At 38.6% G+C, this 24,071-nt stretch overlaps 1 protein-coding gene across 2 annotated transcripts in view; it reads left to right on the top strand.

Annotated features, from left to right (window-relative positions):
• The window catches only part of PIK3R1 (phosphoinositide-3-kinase regulatory subunit 1), an 83,595-nt gene that overhangs the window by 38,753 nt on the left and 20,771 nt on the right, over window positions 1-24,071 (top strand). The window contains exons 3-8 of one of the 2 annotated variants that reach the window (XM_016122124.2): window positions 12,315-12,437; window positions 16,638-16,730; window positions 17,169-17,243; window positions 22,659-22,790; window positions 23,589-23,790; window positions 23,975-24,054. In XM_016122124.2, the coding sequence (XP_015977610.1) occupies window positions 12,315-12,437; window positions 16,638-16,730; window positions 17,169-17,243; window positions 22,659-22,790; window positions 23,589-23,790; window positions 23,975-24,054 (705 nt within the window). The remainder of the gene's footprint in view (window positions 1-12,314; window positions 12,438-16,637; window positions 16,731-17,168; window positions 17,244-22,658; window positions 22,791-23,588; window positions 23,791-23,974; window positions 24,055-24,071) is intronic. The other variant, XM_016122125.2, reaches the window with a different exon arrangement.

Raw genomic sequence — 24,071 nt, 5'->3', positions numbered from 1 at the left:
CAGAATTGGTGAGAGCTGCGTGGCCCAGCCAGGCCCAGCTTGCCTCCACATCCTCTCATTTTCCCACTTCAGCATTTTGAATTATAGGAGCAAGTAAAGGGATTCATAACTCAATGGATTGTGGACAGATGGGTGATAGAAGCTACCTCCTTATTAGGAGGAGTCTCGCAGTTTCCCATACCCACAAATTTCACTTCGCTCTGTCTACCACAGAGCTCATGGACATGCACATGTAAGCAGGGAGGAGTGACCTCTATTAGCATAGGGCTGGCCCTTAGGAATTTAATGTTGTTTATGCCTTTGACTTGCTGTCACGACAGTTAGGGTGGGAAAAATGGGTTTACTACACTGTGAAGTTCCTGTGTTCTGCTCCTACTTTTTCTTGTGTCCTGGAATATGGTGTTCTCCTTCCTTTGTTCCGACAACTTTTGCAGAACAAATTAATTAATATTTTTGGTCACTTGAAATGGCATTAGTCATCTGGGGTCAGTGGCTGGTTGGTTTTTGTTTTTTCTAACACCACACATCTTTTTATTGTTCATCAATAATCTCTGAATTATTCATATACCATATTCAAGTAATGGATAAGGAAAGGGAAGTTATTTGTAGATGTTAAAATTACGATGATACATTATTTCAAGGTTTATATTCAGTATTGTTAGCAGAACTATATAACTCAATTGTTCAATTATTTCGAACAGAAAGTTCAATTCTTCATTATTCACAGAGCACCTGAAAGGATCTTAGAAATGATAACCCAATCCATACAGTTTATATCTACGAAAACTGATGTCCACAAAGATTAGACTTACAGGAGTCCAACCAATGTTCATTTAAAAAGTTCCATGTGTCAGGTACTTCGCACAGAGCAGGATATAGTGATTAATTTTCCTGCTCTAGGTCCCAGTTCTGGAGACACTTAACACTGGAAAATAAGCAGAGTCGTCATTTGAACCCAGGTCAAACTAATCCTAAAGTGATCGTTTTTTCATTTACCTTAGCTACCTAAGGTCTCTTACTTATAAAACATCTCAAATGGGTCATAGTCTATCATAAGTTTCATCTTTCAGAATGTCCTCTTTGACTAAGAGTTCTTGAACATTTGGGGAGAAATAGACCCCTTATAAATGCATTCAGTCAGCAGATACTCATTGATCACATCTTCCGTCCTGGTATGATGAGTTTGGCACCATTTCCATAAGTGACCTTCAAAAGCTTAAATTCTCTCGGCAAACTTAAGTCTCCTTCTTGAAATGTTGATTTATATCTGAAATTAATCTTTTCTAGCTGTTTAATGCAGGTGGTATGGTCACAATTTTACAGACCACACACTTCCTCCTGAGAACCAGTTTCCTGGGTATCATCATAAAGTAACACACATACCAAGGTTTGACCTGCATAGCCAAACTCTAAAATGTTTAAAATTGACACCTTGAAAGACTTGTTAATTCAATAAACTCTCCCTGTCTACTGTCTCATAAGGTGGGCTCTTTCAAACCTCTCCTTAGAAATTCAGGCTGAGTCACCCCCACCCCCACCCCCATCTTTAGACTCAGAGACCTTCGCCTGGAAGAGCCCAAAGGTCTGAGGAGCACATTTACTGCAAATCTCTCTCTTTTTCTTGTTGCCTTTCCTGAGTAATAATTTTTGATTCAGGACCTTTTAGCGATTTATAATGTTATCATAAATCTGAGCTGGGAACTGCTTGCCACTTCCAGTTTCCGCCATCCATAAAACATGTTACATTTGGAGAAAACAATAGTTGCTTGACTTTTTAAAGGAAAAAGTTTCTCTTCTGGGTCCAAACTGGAAGCAGATATTTGAGCTGTGAAACTTAAAAGTGTCCACTGGGAGCCAGGCTTAAGCTTCATGTTCCATATACCTGGAAAAAGTCAAGTTTTAGGACTGAGAGCAAGCAACATGGGCACCTGCTGCAGGGGAGATGGCTTCAGGCAGCACTAGGTGTCACTTAAGTCACTCCACAACCTTTGTCATGCTGTCCAGAGCCCTATGTCATGCTGTCTTTTCAGCAGAAGTGTGAAGCCCAGAATGTATATAACATTGTCATTGACACAGTTGAGAAATAGTTTCCAAGTTTTTATAAGAATAGATTCATTACATTGCTTGCTGTGGAAATAGAGATATGTTCAAGACTGAATACGAAGATGCTGGGCTATAAAAATGTAGGCCATTGGACCATCTTATCAGGAAGAAAGACAGCTCTCTAAGGCGCCTACCCTCTGCCTCCACTACTAGGTACACATTTCTGCCTTCGCTCCTTTTACTTTAACTTCTGTTCATTTATCTCATAGCCACTATCAGATGCGTTAACAATCACTGATTTTATAAATGAAATTATTGCAGCTCATACTGTCAAGATGTGAACCTAAGCAGACCTTAGATTTTTCTGACTTAATAAGCTGGCCTGTGTGGCAGCCTTTCCCTGATAATGGGGCCTTCTGTCAGCTGCAGTCATCAGACTGTCTCTTGCAGGAGGTACACAGACACATTTAATGCTCATTTTAAAGGTTGCCAGTAGCAGACAAAGAGCCAGTAGATGAAACAGTTTTACTAATCACTGCATATCTGAGGAACCAACTTGTAGGTCTGCCTAATGTCCTCCCCCCACGCCGGGCAAGTGACAGATACCCGGATGCCTGCTTCCTGGTATTCTCAGTGTATAACGAACACTGCAGGTGGCCCAGCTCCCTAATCCACCTGGATTAAATATTTTTACAGTAGTGTTAAGCTGTTTTTACTCGTTACACACAGAGTAAAGAACAAAGAACTCTTATTTGAACTTCTTGGGATATAAGGAATATATTTCTTCTTTGAATATCTTTTTAGTTTTGATTTCAAAGCAACACATTCTCCAGAGAACCAAATTCATACTGAGAAAAACCAAAGACTGTGTATTCTAGAGCTATGCTGCCCAGGACAGGATCCACCAGCCACATGTCACAGCAAGCCATTGAGATGTGGTCAGTCCAAGCTGAGGTGTGATGTAAGTGTAAAAGAACAAACAAGGAATATAAAATACCTCATTAATAACTTTTCTTCTGATAACATGCAGAAATGGTAATATTTTGGATATATAGGGTTAAACGAAAGATTTAATTTTCACCCATTTATTTTTGCTGGTAATGTGGCTACTAGAAAATTTTAAATTACATATATGGTTTACATTTGGATCCAGTCATTACAGAGTACTAAAAGTCATTTTTTTCTCTGAATTTCTGGTAAAACTCCACTCATGACTATTTTGTATATTTTATTGGATTTCTTTTCATGTATATTTGTATCTTTTCTTCCAAAATGAATGATTAACTGATAGAATATAGAAAGAAGCTGGTTTAAGGATGATTTTTTAAGGATGGAGAGGGTTGGTTGTCATCATGACTGGGAAGTTTAGTGGGCATAGATCAGATACACTCAACGTCCTGTAGACTATCATAAAATTTAAAGAATATAGCATATGGGGAAACAGGCTAATCAAGGAGTGTCTATTCTCTTTTTCAAGATTTTTTATTAAAATATAGATAGTATGCAATATTATTTTAGTTTCAGGTATGCACCATAGTTAGTCAATGTTTGTACACATAAAGAAGTGATTGCCGTAAGTCCAGCAACCATCCGACACCATACAACAACACTATCAAAATATTGACTATATTCCTCATGCTGTACGTCATATCCCCATAACTTAATTGTTTTATACCTGGAAATTTGAAACTCTTATTCCCCTTCACCTTTCCCCCTTTTTAAAATGTTTTTGATTACAGTCATCATTCAGTATTATATTAGTTTTAGGTGTACAGCATAGTGGTTAGACATACATTTACGAAGTGATCCCCCTGACTAATCTGGTACCCACCTGACACTATACGTAGGAGTGGCTGTTCTTGAGCCCTCTACTTTCCTAATCTGTTCTTTAACTAGAGAACTCTTATCTTTCGTTGTTATCTGGCTCTTGGCAGTCCCAGCCCTGGGCTGTACCAAAAAAAGGTGCAGTCTTTAAGGAAACTATATGCCCTAAAGGAACTCAGTGGGATTACACTTAGTCTGGAAGGATCCTTTGGAAGTGGAGACATGTCTTTATGTCCTGTAAACCAGATAACCTCTGTCACTTAAATTTTGGTTCTGACTGGTACAGCTGTGTGAGCCTCGACAAATCACTTAACCTCTCTGAATGTCAGTTTTCTCCTCCAAAATGAGAATGATGCCAGAACCTTCCTCATAATGAGATAATTTTAGTAAAGCAACTTAGCACAGTACCTGCCATTTATTAAGTACATCATAGATGTTGGCCATTATTATTAGCATCTTGGTGATGAGAGCCTCAAATGCTAAGGCCAGTCTGATCTTATGTGATTTGGGATTATTTCCTACTACCACGTTATTGAGAATCCATTGTTTTCCAAATGTCTGAATGCCAAGGTCCTTCAGAGGAGAGTGGAAAAACTAACAGTGATCTAGGGCTTGGGGAACAGAACAGTGTCCCCTGAGTGTCATGACTTCTATCCCTTTACCTGTCTTATCACAGACGTCTGTACTCACTGTGTAGATAATGAGCTGATTCTTCACAGACCTGCTCTCCTGCCTATTAGAGCCCAGCATATGTTAGTCAGAAATCTCAAAATGTTAAAAGGGACTGAACTTACAAGCAACTTAACTCAGAAACTCAGAAGAGGGAGAACGAGAGAAAGAACCACCTGTAGGAGAAATCACAGATGAAGTGGAAAGAGCAAGGCCCGGATTCAGACAGACGTGGGCTGCGGGAGCTGATGTGCCAGACACTAGTCAAATGACCTTACTGTAGTCACCTAACCTCTCAGTCTTTCCCATGTACAAAATGAGACGGATGTCCTTCACAAGGCTGCTGCCATGACTCAAGGAAATGACCTAAGTGGCTAGAGCAGTATCTAGGCCAGTGACTGTCTACCCTTCCTCCCCACCCCCACTCGCTTGGCTGGACTTTCTTTCATGTTGGTTTCAGTTTCAGGATCTGCACTCCCACTCCTACCTCCCCCGAGTCATGATATACAGAAACCAAGGTAAAGTTTCGGCCTCTGACTGGTGGTAGTCTTGACTTTGGAATACATTTAGGAATACGTAGTTAGTTGTCTTCCGTTAGATCCACATGCAGAAATTGGAGGCATGTTTTAGACCTTGTGAATTTGTTCACTCTGACAGTGAAAATTTATATCATATTCAATAACACTATTTCCAAAAAGTCTTCCCCCTCCCTCTGTTAGAAATTGTAGGTTAAAGTAGTCTAACGGAATAAAATTAAATTTTGCCATTTTTCCATTAATTTAATGTAATTCATTTAATTTATTTACTACCTCGCCCCCTCGCAAATCGAAGTAGTTTTTTTGCTTCGTACCAATTCCAGTTATCTCCCAGGTGCCTTCCTGTGATTTTCATGAGATTTGCAACAAAATGGAGTAGTTATTTTGGAAGTAAATTCATGATTAAATGTACTTTAGTAATTTCATATTGGCCATGTGGTCTCTTTGACTTTTTTATCTTCCAGTCATAGAATTTAAGAACTAGAATTTATTTTAGAACTTCTTAGCTAAACCTTACCACTTCACTGTTATAGAAGTAAAGGCCCAGAGATATGAAATGTTTTCACCCAAATTCTTCGACCTGTTATTGACAGAGTGAGAGAGAGATCTAGAACTCGTCCTCACCTGTTGTCAATTTTTTTCTACTACTGCAAGGTAGCTTTTCAGTTGTCTTCGTACAATATAGTAACAATCATGCATGGGTAAGAAGTATTTTTTTAAACAGAAGTCACAGAAAGACGGCAGTATGTTATAAACCCCTTTCTGCTTTCTCCAGTAGATTACATTAAATGGCCCCCAAAAGTATTCTATGAACTAAAATGAATCTGTGCCTTCAAAAGAATAGTGCCAAAAGTGACCAACAGGGGGAAACCTAATACAGCCTTTCAAATTAATTTGTTTAACTTCTTGCCCCTTTTTAAAAAATTACCCAAGCTCCTACTGAAGCCAGCAAAAAAACATCTGTTGTTTTATTTATAGTCACAATTTCTAAGAAGCATATTCTATAGCAGATGAAAAAGAAGTTGACAGCTCATAATTCATAAAGTTACTGAGGCCAAATCTGATAGAACAAAATGTACAAAGCTCCCTCCCGTGGTTCAGGCCCCATCGCTTCCCTTTCAACTAAAGACAGAAGTGGCGCTACCGAGAAGTGGAGCACAGGTTGCTAAGAAAGTGGCGACTCTCAGATGAGAATGCAGAAAGGAATACCCTGCGGCGGTCAGGGATTGCTTTCCCCTGGGCCGCCCACCAGCCTGAGTCACTGGGTACTTTTTCATTAACGACACGACGGTGTTTTCATGACAAGAAACCAACATTTTCCTTACCATTCCCATTTTTCGCTGGGAAGTTTCAGTCGTGTGCTATCTACAAATTGTTACCAACGTATTTTCTATCAAGAATCTCAAGTGTTGATTAAAATTAACTGGTTGAATTGTTCCATATCTGGGTCCAGCTTAAGTTTTGACTTTATTCCTTTTCTTTCACTAGTTAGCTCTAGTTTATTTGACATAGCCACCTTTTCCTTACTGACTTTAAGCAATTATAAAAATATACTCAGTCCTCAAATCTATATGTTTTATATCTATATGTTTTAACTTATTTCTGAGAATCTTTTTGGGAACATGGGCATATTTTTGTCTGTAATCAATATATATTTTATATTTTGCTTCTGTCCTGTCTGTAGGGCCTCCTGTATATCACAGTTATTTTTTAAAAGGGTAGTTTGGTCTAGCACAAATAAGTCTATAGCATCGTGCTCTTTATTACCCTGAGCTTTTTGTAGTAGAATTTAATGATAAGATCCACTGCCCAACTTGACCTATCTAAAATTACTATCCTTAAAAAGAAAATCATAACCAGAATAAGTCCATGAATTTCTTTAGCTAGCTGGGAGGCACATAACTTCTTGTTCACCTCACTGACAGTCCTAATATATTGAGAGATGTTAAGAATCGATTAATCCACCAGAATGAATCATATTTACTAAGGTAGAAAATATATTGTTTCATTTTTTTTAAAACTCTTGATTCCTCACATAATTGTTTAGGGTTCTCTGTTTACTTTTATCTCAAAATTATATCCTTTATTATATATGGATAGCTTAGTTTTATATGTGATTTTTTAAAACCTTTTTAATTAAAAAAAATCTGACCGCTCTTATTTTCTTATGTAAATTTTCCATATTAACTGATAAGGAATTTTCTAGTCAATATTTGCTGGCCCCTTGTCTTTTTGCCTTTATTTTCTTTTTCTTCCCAATTCCACAGACAGTTCATCTTTTTTCTCTTCTCTTTCTCTCTCTCTAATCATGATCACTTAAACTCCCTTCATACACTTATTAAGCATATCTTATTAAGACTTCATTTTGAAACCTGTGAAACATAAGTTACAAAATATATAAGTATTTGTAAATTATTTGCTGGGCCCTTTCTCTACCCGATGATTAACCAGAATAGTCCATTTGTACCTTGCCGAAAGTGATAAGTTAGCCAGCTATATTTAGCTAAATAAAACCCATTACATCCTTGGGGAAGAATGTGCTTAGTTTAGCCTTATGAGAAAATATTTAATAAATGCTGTCCTGAAAATATTTAGCCTGGCTGAGTGGACTGGCCAAGGTTCAATCCTGAAAAAGCAGAGGTGATGACGAGAAGATGGCCCACCAGTCCAAGCTCAAGTTGAGCAAACACACCTCTTGTCCCTGAGGACTGTAACTGTGGGTGTCCCCTGTTGCAAAGATTTTTCAGCCTCTTCTCGTGGCTTTGTAAGCACCAGAATGGCATCATGCAGTGTCTGCCTACAGAGGCAACAGAGAGTCAAGAGTGGTTACGGCTGGCTTTGAAGTTGATCAGTGCTTTAAAATCCTACCTTTACCACCTACCACTGGCATGATTTTGGGCAACTTCCTTAACTTGGCTTAGCCTCAGTTTCCTCACCTGTGAAATGGGAACCATTATTAGACCTCCTCACCTGTGAAATGGAAACCATTATTAGACCTCACAAGGTTGTACAGATTAAATGGGATAAGGCACACAAATCACTGAGCACAGTTGCCAATACTAAGTGTTAAATACATGAGAACTACTAGTAGTACTAGTAATAGTAGTAGTACTAATTTGTCAGATTAGTCTAATGTTATTTCTTACTCCTCTCTTCCTCTCCCCACCTCCTAATTTAAACAACAAAGTCCTCTTGAATGTGGCAGAAGGTGGGAAAAGCACTCGCATGGGCATCAGGAGAACTGGGTACAAGTCCTTGGCCTGAACTTATAGTGGAACCTTGGCAAGTTGTGGCCCACATGCTCTCTCCCCACACAAGGACACACAGCTGCACAGAGCAGCAGAAGCTCTACCACTAGTCTCTCTCCCTAGGCATGTAATTAGGTATCATATCAGATCTAATTAGATTTCATAGCTAGACGCTTGCATCAGTCAGCAGCATCTGCCTGACACATGTTCAGACATTGGGCTACTGGGGTCTGGTGTAAGACCAGCCCTGGAAGTCCAGGGAATTTAGGCAACAAGTAAGAACTATGAAGTTTAATTGTCAGGATTCTGTCTCCCACCATGATCTGGATTTTCTCTCTCTGACTGGTGGGCTCATCTTAAATCCTCACTACTTGGTGTGGGCCAAGGACCAACACAGCATGGGCATCACCTGGGAGCTTGTTGGGTGTGGAGACCCCTGAACCTCAACCCTGATCTACTGAATCAGGTTATTAATATGCACAGTAACGTTTAGGAATAGTCTGACACACATGATGTTCACCGAATACCTACAGAATTGATATTTGACAATATTTTTTTTCCTTAGACTTAAGGTTTTTTCCCTCTTTTGGAGTGTAATGTATTGATCTATTAGACATCTTGGGCCACCATGACAAAATCCCTTAAATTGGGTGGCTTAAACAACAGAAATTTATTTCTCATAGTTCGGAAGACCGGAAGTCTGAGGTCAGGATGCTGGCATGGTTGGGTTCTGGCCAGGGCTCTTTCCTAGCTTGTAGACAGTTACCTGTGTTCTCACACTGCAGAGAAAGAAGCTCTCTGGCATCTCTTCTTAAAAGGGCACTAATTCCATAATGATGGCTCTACCCTTGTGACCCTCACCTCAGCTTAATTACTTAATGGGACTTCCCAAGGTCCTGTCTCCAAATATTATCACATTGGGAGTTGAGGCTTCAACATATGGATTTGGGGAGAGGGGAATACGACTCGGTCCACAGCAAATGATTTCTGCAGCTTACTTTGAAATGTATCCAAGAAAAGTAAGATAGATTGATGGATAGATATGTAATAAAACAAATAGAGTAAAAAATGACTTGTGGAATCTAGAATAAGGATATATGAGCATTCACTGTATAGTTCTTTGAACTTTTCATTTAGTGTTTAAAAATGTCAGAGAAATAAAACCCGGTCCCTCTCTAATTATTAGAATTGAATCTTGCGGCTTTTCTGGTTTTCATGCAGCCTTTCTTAAAATTCCCCGTCCCGCCTAACTGGAGAAATTTGCCGCTTTGGCAGTCCTTCCCTCTCTTTGTGCTCTCTCTTTGGTCAGCCCATGCCCTGCTTCCATGCACTTGGATTCCAACCTAGATCAAAACACTTCTGTCCGGTCTCCAGTTTCACCAGTAATAGCTTTCTGTCCAGTACCTCTCTCACCTCTGCCCTCACCTGACCAGAGGATCCTTTAATTCTTTTGAGATTGGGACTTCTCAAGTTACATTGGAAGACCTTGCTTTATTATTTTTAAGCATTTCCAATGTATTTTGTATGTTTGGCTATGAGATCTATTATCGGATATACATGGAAGAGAAGTGAGCACCCCCACCGGTTCACCCTGAGCCATGAGGGAGATAACATGGCTCGCGCGCAGCCCTCGCCTCCCTCATTACTAAAAGGACTCCCATTGCTTTCTCTTTACGATGTTAATTATCTGCATTTCAAAATATTTTATAGTGAGGGAGAATTGTACTGACTTGCTTATTTGGAGGAAATAAAACTGGTTGGCTTTATTTAAACACAGCCGAAAGTTACTATGGCTACTTGTGGGAGCAGGCATCTAATGTCTGAGTGTCACATAATACCCTTACACGGTTACCCTTTAAATTAGGGAGACTTGGCAGGACATTGTGAGAAATTCATCACAGGTGTCTTTCCTTGACTGGGACTTATAGACTCTGGTGGAGAGAAAGAGGTCCAAGCTGAACGTAGGGACACTACTTATGAGCTTTGCTACCTTGGCAAGATGACTTAATTTCTCTAAGTCTCAGTTTCCTCTACTTTAAATTAGGGATAATGAAGACTATATGGCTTTGAATAATAAATAAAAGCATGTCTGTAAAATTTTTACTGTTGGGATGTGACTCATAATTGATATTCACTTACTCACTTATTCATTCAACAAATGGCCAAGCGCCCATCGTGTGTGTTATTTTTCCTTCTTGCCTTCCCTTTCGGGGCCTCTCAGTTACACTTTATATGAAGTCTTTCTAAGCCAACAAACCAAATGACGAACTTCCCTTATAAATCTCTAGCTTCCTAAATCCCACAGACTCAACTATAAATTATTTTCCTGGTAGAGAAAAGGGGAAATCCCTTTTTTCTCCATATATATCCTGGCCAGCATTTAAATTTGCTATGCATTGTAAATGGTAATCTTTAAATCAGACTCCAATTTAGATGATAAGAATCACAATTAATTAGGCTAGCCTGTCAAGGATTAAATGTAATCTTGCATTTTAGTTATCTCTTAACTCTGAAGCTTTGCTGAGGCCATCAGTAGCAAAGCCATTATGTCTGCTTATATTTAATAAGATCTTCACCTGCTGTTTGTTTCCTGTGCTAGTCTGTTGTCTAGAAACAAAACTAAATGGGCAGAGGATTTCAGGTCCCCTTCATTTGTTTTTAAGCTGTGGGGAAGAAGAGATAAGTGGGAGAAGATAAAGATATTAAAGACTAATTAGTTTAGGGTAGCTAAAAAGATTTGCAAACTTCTTGTTTAAATCTGTTGACAACTCTTTTAATTCCCTCCAACTAGTTATCTGTGAAAATAATGTAGTTACGGCTAAAGATTTATTTCTGTCTATTCTTTTTACTTCCATTAACAGTTGCCCATATATTTTTTCTCCCTCTTCCTCTTCCAAAAAAAAGTCCTTTTTTCCACCAACTTCATTTTTCTTTTACATCTTGAAAACTGAACTATAATAACTCAGATTACTGTGATAGTCCTTATAGGGGGAAAGTGCAATATATTGAAAATAATATATTTTAGATATGACTTATGAAAAGATAACTGTTTTTATATAGACACTAAAGGCAAAATGCAAGTGTCTACACTATCAAATATGTTTTCAGTTTGGCATCATTAAAAAGAGTTGAGAATTCTTTCTGTCTTAATAATAGTTTCTGGTATTAAAATTTGCTATTGCAATGAATATTTTAAAAATCTATTAATAATAATGAAAAAGATGACATGAATAATTTGAAATTAATAATAACTACCCATTAGTTTGTGCTTTCTACATACTGAGCACAATGCCTACCATGCTTATTTGTACTGGTCACTGAATGTTTATTACACTAATAATTATTCCTGTATTGCAGATGAAGAAACTGGTATTTAAGTTAACTAGCATCCCCAAGATTACACTAAGTGACAAAATCAGGATTAAAACCCAGGTCTCTTAAACCTGTATTTTTAATAATTTCTCTATTACTGATAAAATAGGTGTGCTCCAAAGTTAAGGAACCTGTAATTGGTTTTTTGCTTTGTTTTAGTTTTTTAGCTGCAGTATCTTAGCCAGCATTCGATATGGCTTTGCCCATAGATCTTAAGAAGTTAAAAAACATTCAGTGTATTAACCATTCTAGGCATGAAGTATGAATGTGTTTATAAGATTTATTTAATAAAAGTATTGGGATTTGCCCACCAGAATGCACATGTTTCATTTGAAATAATGAGGCAGATTGTTTCAGACAGAAATAGAGTTTTGATTCAGCAACAGTGATTAGACAAACATCTTGATTTAATATTGATCCCAACTTTGCATATACTCTTTCTTTTCTGTGTATTTGTATTAGATTTTAAAAGGTAAGTGGCAGTTTTTCATATACTTCCAAGCTGCTTCCATAAGTAATGAAATACTTGGCTTGGACAGTCTCTTCAGTCCCAGAATTTCAGTTTAAATTTTCCACTTGTCCCTGCCAGGCACTAACTCTGAAATATCTTTTTTTTATGGAGAACGCCTCCCAAAGGTGCAGCTGTGTGCTGGTTTCATCTTGCACTTTGTGGCGGTGTTGGCACCATGTGATGCGAGGAAAGCCACTGTCTCCCACACACCGCTGGTGCCCGAGGGCTGTTCAGGTCTGTCCATGTCAGTGATTTGGGAAGGGCCTAAGTTTGGAGAGTAGGCTCTCTTCTGTTCCATGTGATGGGTTGTCAGCAGGGCAAAGGCGGGAAAACAGGACTAGTGGAAAGTGCAGAATCCAATTTGTCATCAAAACTTCTTTCTAGAACTTGGGACACCTGGTTCGTTGATGTTTCCTGTCAGTGTTGAAGACTGATTCCTCTTTTCTTATGAAATAATACATGTCTAGGCTTCACCACTTCTGCTATTCCTTTTTGTCTTCTTTCTTTTAAATACTGATTTCTTCTGATGAAAAATGGTTCAGCTAAGTGAAAATCTGCTGTTAGATTACGGTAGAGCAATCTACAAGTTCACCCGGATTCTTAAGGGTGGACTTGGCTTTCCAGACTCATACACTGGCTACCGCAGGATCCACAACTAAAAAGCATTCCTCATTCAGGTATAAAAATCTGTCTGGAAGATAAAATGTAACAAGAATTTATGTGCAAAACTTATGAGGATCATGCTAATTTATGTTTTATTTCATAGCCACCAAATATCTACATATTTTGTATATATATGTTTTTAGTTCCATTATATTTTGGTTTATTGAACTGTATGGTGTGGGGCTTTATCATGGACTTTTCAAAGAACAACTTGCCAAATTTGGTTAAATCCTAGCAATTGTCATTTCCTGTTGGAATTTCCTAAAATGGGATCTAATGGAAAAGTAAATATTGACCTTGTATATTAAATAAAATTAAAGGAATAGTTCAGTTTAGGATTGTTGAAATAATATTTTGCTTTAGAAATAATACTTTTTAGACGTTTGATGTTAGTCGATCCTGTTGCTTGACAGTAGAAGATGTGAACTTTAAAGTCCACTTGGGCAGGACTTCCACATTCCCTATGTTTAAATACTTTAAAGGGGAACTGGATTGAATCACCGATATTGTACTAGAGAATAGGAAATCCTTGCATTGTTATGTTAAAAAATCATCTCTCCTTGTAAAATTTACCTTTTAAAACTCCCGTTGCAAAACCTTGATGAGCTGTGATGATTCATACATTTAGGTAATAAAGTTTTTTTTTAATATTAGAAGCTATGAGAAATTCGATGTATTATAAAAGAAGTATCTGTACTTTCTACTATATATGTCTAGCTTTTTTTTTTCTTTTTAAAGTATTCTGGTGTATACTTTGAAAAACATTCCTAATACCTGATAGCTATCACAATGCTTTTTAGAAATTTCATTGAACACTTGTTTGAGAGAAACAAATAATATTTTGTAACTCATGGTATTGAAGGTAAACTACCACTTTTTGCCAAAGAAACAGTGAAAAGACTAAAGTAAGGAAACAGAGTTGGAACCCCTCTTATAGGTACTCTTTGCCAACCCAGTAATGTAACAGCTGCTGGGTGCATATTCCAATCATAATTAGGTGAAATCTTTATCACTTAATCCAACTTTCATATTTGCCTACAGAAATGATCATTTTGATAAGATTCTGAAAGAAGATAAACCTTTACTAAGGAATTCCATTTTCAGTTGCCAACTTTAAAGATTATTTTTTTAAACAAAATGCTTGTTGTGTAATTTATGAGGGAAGGGAAAGTGGAATTGGGCATGTTAATTGGATGAATATATGAGTTTGTGTATTTACAATTTAATTTTCAGTTTTCTGCATCTTGGTGTGTGCTAAGGCACCTGTAAGTTTGAGAGGGCTAAGGAGACACTACAGTGAATCCTAATTAATAACATTTCTCTACATCATTTCTCTACCTTTATGTTTTCTTTTTGTTACATGTACTGATAAGACATTTCATTTTGTTCAGTGTAGAAGACATTTATGGGGAAAGATATTTTCATGAGCTGATATTCTTTGAAGCAAGGGGAAGTAGTTTATAGTTAATCAAAGGAAAAAAATGGTATGCACTTTCATAGTTTTTCTTTTATAATGGTTTTAATTAGAAAGACTGAAACTTTCAAGACATTTGTATTTTAAGCGCTTTTCTAATATACTCACATTTTAACATTTAGAGATTTGGGGGATGTCATTACTGGATTTTTTCAGAGAGTCACTCACATGAATATGCTTATCATAATAGCATGTTCTAAGACTTATTACTAATCCCAAACAGATTATCAGCTCCACTCCTGGATATTCCAATTCTGGGAGTTTGTGGCAGTACCTAGGACTCTGATTTTCTAGCAAGTTCTCCAGCTGATCCATAGGCTCAGGCAGGTAAAGGAAACACAGGAGAAAGTTACCAGTCAGCTCTCTGCATCGTGTCTGTCTAGAAAATCAGTGGGATATATCTGTTCTGCATTTAGGAAGACCAAAATGTGTTCCAGTGATTTTACAGTAGGCCAAAGCCACCCAGGAAACTGAGTAACAAACTTGGCACGCCCAGTCTTCGGATGGCAATTAGCCCTGTGTCCAGATGCCGTGTCCTCCAGGATGGCTTCATAGTGGGGTCTCTAGCACAAAGCCAACTCAGGAAACTTTTGTCTGCTATTGACAAAATTTGTCCTCGCTTGGGCTCTAGAACTGCTCTCTCCGATACTGTGGTCTCTAGCCACATATAGCTATTTCAATTTAATCAGTACAAATTAAAATTTGGTTTCTCAGTCACAGTAGCTACATTTCAAGTGCTCAGTAGCCACATGTGGCTAGTCACTGCTTTACTGGGTAGCACAGCTCTTAGAACATTTCTGTCATCACAGAAAGTTCTGCTAGATGGCACTGCCGTAGGATTTTTTCCATAATTTAGCTCCACTCTTTTTATCCTGGGTAGTTGGAATGGCTAATCGAGATAGGTGGCAAGATCACATGTGCTATCGCAGCGCATATTGCGATCTAAAAGAGTCTTAGACTACAGGGTATAGAGTTTGCAGAATGTTACAAGGTCATTAATATTCTCTGAGGTAAAAATTTAATAGCATTACTTTTGTATTATAAACCTGTTCTATGTGGACTCAGTATTAGAAATTCAATATAATCACATTACTAAAATTGCACTTAAACAAACTAATAAATATTTAGTGTTTCTTAGATTATATAAACTATCTATTCCTAGATAGGAGTACACAGTGATGAACCTTAAAGTGTCTAAAAACTTATTCATCGATGGCTAATAAACAGGTTGTGCATGTAGATATTTTCATAAAAGACTATCATTTACCTATATTTTGTAATTTGAGAAATTTGAGATGAATCTATATAGCTCCCTCTTCTGGTATATTATGAGAAAATTTTATTTAAAATAGTTTTTATATGTTTTTGGAGTGACAATACAGTTATCAACGTAACGTTGAAGGAAATTATTCGTAAGTGTCATCCAATTAGATTTTTCTTTTGTGTCATTGCAATTGGTAAACCATGCAAATAGAGCATGGCAAAACAGTTTATGGAAAGCATCACATGTCTTAAGATATTAACTAACCAAAATAACATAAGCAAATAAAGGCTTCGACGGCAGGTACACAGGGACTTAACATGAGTGTCCAGTGGTCAGTGATCATGTGTATTGGCTTCCGAATCTGATACTAGGCTTGCCTCTGACATTTGTTGGGCTCAGGATAAGAGTACAATAGGAGACCCATGTTCCCTGTGTCTGAATATGTTAAAGTTATAAATCGCATTGACAAATGTTGAATAGAATCTGTTCTAGCCTCCTGCCTGAACAATTATCCTGTCATATTGACCAGGAGGCCAGAATTGAATTTAGATTTCTTGGGCTCCAAGTTGGGCCCCGAACACAGCTTTGCCTGGGTCTTGCATATCCAAACCCCATTCCCTCTTGAGCCCCTCCCACCCAGCCCCAGCCCACTTCTTGGGCCCAGGGGAGCCACCCCAGAAGAGAGATCTGCCCCAGCAAGGGTTCGACCTGGGGAAGAGGCCATGAGAGACCACTGGGGCATGAGATTTGGTAATTCTGGGTAAGCAGTCTGAGTGTGTCTTAGGAGAGAAGAAAGTCCTGTCCTCTTGGCCCCCAAAACTCATTACTCTGTGGGAAGAGGCACAGCTGGAGCAGGGCCAGAGGAAAGCCATCCGAAGCGCAAGGCCCAGCACAGTGCTCTCTCTTACGCAGGCCTGAGTTTGCTACTGTGAGATAGAATTAAATTGTTTGTATTTAAACTTTCTTCATTGTTGTCTGATGCATTTGATTATCCCCAGGTTAAGCATAATTGTAGAATTTTGTCTGCTTGCAGCTTCGACCCTTCCGGATCTCGCAGAGCAATTTGCCCCTCCTGACGTAGCTCCACCTCTGCTCATCAAGCTCGTGGAAGCCATTGAAAAGAAAGGTAATCTAGCGGGCAGAGTGACTCACTTAACTTGCTATATCCTTGTTTCATGGGTGTTATAACTTATATTGGTCTCTTGGGCATTCATTAAATACATTTCTTGCTACCTGTGCTAGATACGCAAGCTATTTGTTGCTGTGTTCCGGGTATATAATCTTGGTCTGACTTTTAACTCCATATAACATGTAGTTACTGTATGGAAACTATTAAATTCTCCATAATTTAATAAGTATAATTAACTTGCTCCTTAGGGGCCAGTCGATTTTGCCAAAATTATTGACATGCCAGATAAGATTAATAGTAGGGGTTGACTTCCAAGAATATTTGGTACACATCTAGAATAGATACTGGATGGAAACTGGAATGTCTTTCTGGCAGCAGGCTCACAGGTTCTCCAGAGAGCTGTGTTTTGCATACTCGGTCTGCTTTGTGTCCTAGGTCTGGAATGTTCGACTCTATACAGAACGCAGAGCTCCAGCAGCCCCGCAGAATTACGACAGCTTCTTGATTGTGGTGAGTATCATGGAGCTAGAAACACAAATGGGAAAGAGTTCTTAACTTCTGTTTCAGGTAAAGCACAAAAAACTTGAACTTTACCATGCAACATTCTAAGTTGGAAGGCAGCTCAGAAAGCAGGCACAGCCCCCTCTGCCCTATTAGGGTAATAGTGCAGACTTCTGACATTTGTCTCCAGGGCTGGGGTGTGTGTGCACATCGCCTGCAGGCCTGTTGGCCTCCATCACAGCCAGGAGCCTCTGGGTCCTGCCGGAATGGCAGAGGAAGAAACAGCCTCTTGGGATTTCTCTGGCTCTGAATATCTTCCATCTTTCTCTGACCCTGCAGTTGGCTACATCTAATTCATCTGGATCAGTTTAAAAAAATATTTACAAGTCGATGTCATATAACAAATGTCGCTTGCGACCTTTTCCCTTTTTCCCTTTTCGTTTTCCCCCCCTTTCCCTTTCCTTTCTTTCTGTCTTGCTCCTTCCTTTCTGTGTTGCTTGCCATATTTACATTAAGTAGCATCATGGTATTGTTACATTCCATGGTATGTTGGTAAACCAATCCTGGGGTGGGGGGTGTAGGGCTCTAGTTTGCCACATTTGCCCATTTTGTGATTATTCCCAGCATGGTCAATTTCAAGCTCTCAACATGTTATCACTGAACTCCAACTTGGGCAGAATTGAGCACAGTTGGCCCTCGTGAGTGAGTATAAGCCAGCTACAGCACACCATTGGTTAAATGGCATCAATTAATTCAACCAAGTGGTGGCTTTATTATTTATCTCCTCCCTCCTTTGCCATATAGAATAGAACTATACAAATGTGAATAAATTTACTTGTAATCATTCCAGCAAGTCATCTTCTATATCAACTTCTAGAATCTCTCATATCCTTCATTCCTTTCCAATACTTTTTGTTTTTTAGAAAAATAATTTTCTGCCTCACATTACTTGAACTGATGAATGTTTGAACCAAATGGAATGAAATCCAGTTTTGGAAGAATTTCTTTCAAACATATAATTGTGCAAAGAATGCCCACATGATATTTAGTAAATGATAATTTGAAGCATGAGGCAGCTTCAAAGTGAGGCAGCTTATGAAAATTTTTAGAAAAGATGTTTCTGAGGAAAAAAGGAGATTAGATCTTTATCAGTCAATGGTCTCACTCAGAATGCACCACGCAAATGTTTGAAGCTTTCAAAAATTTTTCTGAGCTTTCATTTTCTTTCTGTTGTACGTGGAAATCAGCCTCCCATGCACACATAGAGCACATCTTCTTACTGCTGTGTCTCCCGTCTTACCCACCGTCTGTCATCAGACATTAGCAGCTTTAACAGGATGTTAAGGAAACACTGAATTTTGTCCTTAGCCAATCGAAATAGTGATAACTGTTTTGGTCAGAAAAGCGGTCAAGTTGAACATGTTAAAAGTCACAGGAAATGTTTAGACATCCAAAACCTATGAAATGGAAGCTATTTGAGAAATAGTGGTTGAGTCTTTAAATGTGACCAAATGCAAAATGATGCAGTTTAGCTTTAAAAAAAACTTCACACCACCTGCGAGATGGAATAAATAACCAAAATTCACGTCAACAATATATTTTGACAGACAGCTTTCTTTCCTCATTTGAGATCAAAACACACACGTAGAACACTGGTTTCATTTGGAGCCTGTGCTATAAAAGTGAATTTTGTGGCAAAAAAAAAAAAAAAGAGTAAACATTATCTAAATTTAGGGGTGGATTCTCCAGGACTGTTTCCATCTTGAGGCTCTCTCAATTCATAAAAATATTGTAGTTTCCTGAAAGAAGCTCAGAGATAAGTCACTTATACTTAAAAAAATGTCTTTTTAACCAATCCTGTGAATTACCAGTGTCTGAAAAGGACAGACATGGAAGAGAGCAGCCCACTTTTATTAGCACATACTAAGTTATTTCATTTCATCCACACACTAATTTTGTGATATTAGTAGTTACTGCTGATGGCATAGCTGTGACTTGCACCCAAATTGTTCTGACTCCAAAAGTCTTTTTTTCATTATATTGCCCTAAAATGAATTATTTCTCTCTCATCTCATTTGAATTTTAATCATGTGAATATTTTCCTGATTGTTTTTGGTTTCCCTTAACCCACAGCAGACTTTTTTTAAAAAGTTCATCACAAGAAAAAAATTTTTAACATGACATTGTGGTGATCATTTCACAATATATGCAAATATCAAATCATTTTGTCGTACACCTGAAACTAATATAATGGTATATGTCAATTATATCTCAATTTGTAAAAATCAGGCTTTTTCAACCTCAGCACTATTGACATTTTAGGATGGATAATTTTTTGTCATGGGGGCTGTCCTGTACACTGTGGAATGTTTAGCAGTATCTCTGGCCTCTGCTCATTAGATGCCATTGTCCCCCAAGCATGATAATAAAAAATGTCTCCATTGCCAGGTGTCTGGTGGGGGTTAGGGTGGGGCAGAAAAATTCAAGCCCCTGAATTTTGAACTGAGAACTACTAATATAAATAGAGATCAGCTGAGGGAATTCCTTTCTGGTTGTAGGTGAAGTATTGGCGAGTTTCCTGGTTACCTGTCATGAGTAGACTCAGTGGGGTGGAAGAGGATGTAAATCCCCCCACCAAAGACCTAAAGGTTGTATAGCTCTCATAGCTGGCTTCAAAAGTCATCACGTGACAGACATGGATAGCTCTTGGAAGAGCTTTAATGGAAAAAAGGAGACACAGGACTTGAAGTCAGAAACTCCAAGCTTTAAAAGTTAAATTAAAAAAATAAAAAAATAGAACATACTATGTCAAATACTATGTCCAGTGGAATTTGGTATAAAGTGAGGTTATGCAAAACTTATCCAAAAACTTGAAATAAGGTTATTTTTATTCAAAGACTCTAAAGGCTCTTTGGGACACACCTCATGTGTTAGAGTAATATTAATTCACCAAAGCCTTACTCTAAACACTTTTTATTGTTCAGCCCACAAACATTTAACAGAGACAAGATAAGTGCTGGAGACTGGGGGAAGTGAGAGAGCCCGTAAGAGCCACAGTCTGGGCCACTGAAGTACTCTCAGGCTAGTGGGGAGACATGGCGTTACTGTACTGTCTGGGAGTGTCACGATAGAGATGTGGCTCGTCAGCTCTGCCCTTGCACAGAAACCCTGCTTGAGGGAGGGACATGTGGAATATTTAATGTTTTAATGTTTATACCCCATCACTGAATGTTTTTTTTCACATTTTTTAGGATGAGCAAATTAAGTACCATTAATTTGCTGGCAAAGTGACATAGTATATGCACTATGCCATGCTCCTGAAACTAGTATAAAATAATACCAAATATCAACTGTAATTGAAAAAAAAATTGTAAATATATAAAATATTAAAAAAAAAACTACAGGACTACACACACACACACACACACACACACACACACACACACACGACGTAGTACATGAAGCCTACAGGGCGAACAGGGGCAGCAGCTTGCCCAGCGGGCAGGGGCTGTGGGGTGTTCCTGTAGTGATGCACACACGTTTGCCATTCCACTAGCAGCTGCATTGCTTTCAATGTGGATCCCTTATGCAAAGACCTAGTGTCGCCTTTCCCATGCTTACTAGAGATGTGATATGTTTCTGGTTATTAGTTCTTTGTAGGACATTTCAGAGATTTAACCTTTGCCCCTTCCTCCATCTTTTAAGTTTAATCATTCCTTTCCTCAAACTACCCTATCCACATTTTCTGAGACAGCCTTTTCTGAGCTTTACGGTGTTTACCTTTCCCAACAGTCACCTAGTTAGTGGGGCAAGCTTGGGTTATAAGGATGAGTCCAAGGAAGTTTCTTAGCTTCAGGCTCAGCCTGAAGTGATTTATAAAATCACACTTGCTTCACAGTATCCAGGATTCCACCATCTCCTACTCGTGCTTAAACACCCTGGAGCCAGCTTTGATTCTTCTCATTCTCTCCTAGCCCACAACCCCATCCAGTCAGTCACCAAGTTATGTTAGTCCTTGATAATGTCTCAGACATTTCTAGCTGTATTAGAATTTAAATTACCAAGTGTTAGCTTTACTTCCGGGAGCTTTCCTTTCCAACTCATTTTTTTTACACTACAGTTAATAAATAAAGCTGTTTAATAATGAAACATTTTGTTCATCAGCTCACCTTTTCTTCATTAAGTTCCCGTCTCCAGGTAATTCTCCTCAGGTTAACCTTCCAGTCGCTGGTGAGCATCCTTCAGCAGCAGCCAGATGCCTCATTGCTCAAGGCCTGTGGGCCCCCAGTATCTCTTCCTTCTGCCAAGTACTGTGCATCTCTCTCTCCCAAGTACTCAGAGAGTAGCTCTGATTCGATTCATATCACTTCCTCATAGAATTGCCTGACTGCTTCTCCAGCTGAAGGATTTACTGGGCAGATATGCTCGTCATTCTTCTGAGATAGTTAAGTGGACACAGCTTAGATTAGTAATACCCAAATCAGAATACCCTGTCAGCATTAGGGGGAAACATTCTAAAGATTTCAAATTACTGTTATGGATAGTTTTTTAGATTAGCTGCTAAAATTCTATATTTGACTGTTTAATTAGTCACTTTGTTGGGTTCAATTTATATTAATTCTGAGATGCAGTATCTAGCAACTCAGATTTTAGGAAATCTGTGGATTTGCATTTCATGTTTTCTTGTTAAGGTTTTAGGAAGTATTTATTATATGATTAACCATCCCTAGGCAGAACCTTTCTTCATCAGGGTAGAACCACCCTCCAGAAGGTACCTGGAAATGTTTTCCAGGATTATATTAGTTTGCTAGGGCTGCCGTAACAAATTCCCACACACTGGGTGGCTTAAAATAGAAACCAATTTTTTCAGTATTCTTTAGGCTAGAAGTCCCAGATCAAGGCAGGTTTGGTTTCTCCTGAGGCCTCTCTTCTTGGCTTACAGATGGTTACCTTCTGTGTCCTCACATCACATCTCTTCTGTGCATGCATCTCGTGTGTCTTTTATTGTGTCCAAATTTCCTCTTATAAGGATACCAGTTGAATTGGATAAGGGCCCACCCTAAGGGCCTCATTTTAACTTAACCGTGTCTTTAAAGGCCCTATCTCCAAATACAGTTACATTCTGAGGTACTGAGATTTAGGGCTTACACTTATGAATTATGGGGGGACAATTACTTTTTGTTGTCTGAAAGTCTAGGAACGTGCTTACAACATTGGGGGGAGACCTACACAAAGAAAAATTGTTCTATTCGAAATGCCAGGAGCAACCCCTGTGAGAAACCCTGCTAATATTTACTCGTGTCTCATATTCATCCTCATTGCTTCCTTTCATGTGTCACATATAAGTCACACATTCATACATAAAATTGGCCCGACCCATGTATAAAATCTCTTAAGTTTTTTTTTTTAATGTTTCTACCGTAGATGCCGCCTCCGTGGACTTGGAAACGATCGATGTTCAAGTTTTAGCAGACGCTTTCAAACGCTATCTCCTGGACTTACCAAACCCTGTCATTCCAGTAGCTGTTTACAATGAAATGATTTCTTTAGCCCAAGGTGTGTTTTCTCTTCTGAGAACCTTATTGAACATATATCGAGATGTGGATGTGCTTGTCTATGAAGTGTTGCATATAAAGAGATAATTTTTAAAAGGTATTTCGTCGAACCTGCCATCCTTCCCCCACTCACCACCATCGCCCTGACCAGAACAACTTCCTTCCATTACCAAGGCATCCAATAGAAGACCCAGATTTCTCGTTTGCTTAGGAAGACTGTCCACATGTCGAGATGGCTAATTGTTACCCTTTATCAGTATCAACAGAGTTCACTGCATCAGCGAAGGCCATAGTGTTCCATGTACCACCACTGGGTTTAGGGAACTAAGGCTAGGACCCGTGACTGGGGATGTTCTTAATCATCTCCTTCAAGTGGCCCTTACAAAAGTGTTGAGGGAAGAGGACTGTCAGTTTTAGGAGCTAATGCTCAGTTAAAGTGCTCTGGGGACAGGAAATTGTGGTTTGTAACCTTCAAAGTTAAAACCTGTGATACTTATCTGCTGCTCCTCTGAATTAGCCAATCACACTCGCAGCTGCTTAACAGAGGGCAGATTTCTGCCAGCACACCCTGAACTTCTTGTGGTTTTACACCAAGAGTTTCTTGCATTTCCATTTGACTTGAAATTTCTACTTTCTCACAATGCCTTTTCTAGTGAGAAGAACACATGTACTGTCTGCTTCTTCTGATGACTTTGTTTTAAATGACTCCTATAGCTAGAAGAACAGAAATTTTCTAAGTGTTTATTCACTGATACCTAGAAACAGTCTTATTCTTTTTTCTTTCTTTTTTAACTTGTAGAAATACAAAGCTCCGAAGACTATATCCAGCTGTTGAAGAAGCTCATTAGGTCACCTAACATACCTCATCAGTATTGGCTTACACTTCAGTATTTGCTAAAACATTTCTTCAAGCTCTCCCAAACCTCCAGCAAAAATCTTTTGACTGCAAGAGTCCTTTCCGAACTTTTCAGCCCTCTGCTTTTCAGGTTCCCAGCAGCCAGGTAAGTGAAAGGGGAGAAACATGTATTTTGGGGGGATGAAGCTAGTCCAAGGTTGATTGGTCATTAAATTTATGCTAAAGATGCAGGTTCGCAAAACGCATGTGTATACTTGAATGTGTATAAATGAAAATGAGTTTGTTGTTTGGGAAAAGGTTTCTAACAAAACTTTTTTTTTTCCTGGTAGCTCTGAGAATACTGAACACCTCATAAAAATTATAGAAATTTTAATCTCAACGGAATGGAGTGAACGACAGCCTGCACCAGGTAATGCCTTTTGAATG

This window comes from Rousettus aegyptiacus, unplaced genomic scaffold (genome assembly GCF_014176215.1).
Source record: "Rousettus aegyptiacus isolate mRouAeg1 unplaced genomic scaffold, mRouAeg1.p scaffold_m13_p_8, whole genome shotgun sequence".
In the NCBI taxonomy this organism is placed as follows: Eukaryota; Metazoa; Chordata; class Mammalia; order Chiroptera; family Pteropodidae; genus Rousettus; species Rousettus aegyptiacus.
The sequence above is the reverse complement of the archived record's forward strand: the minus strand, read 5'-3'. Positions and strand labels throughout refer to the sequence as shown.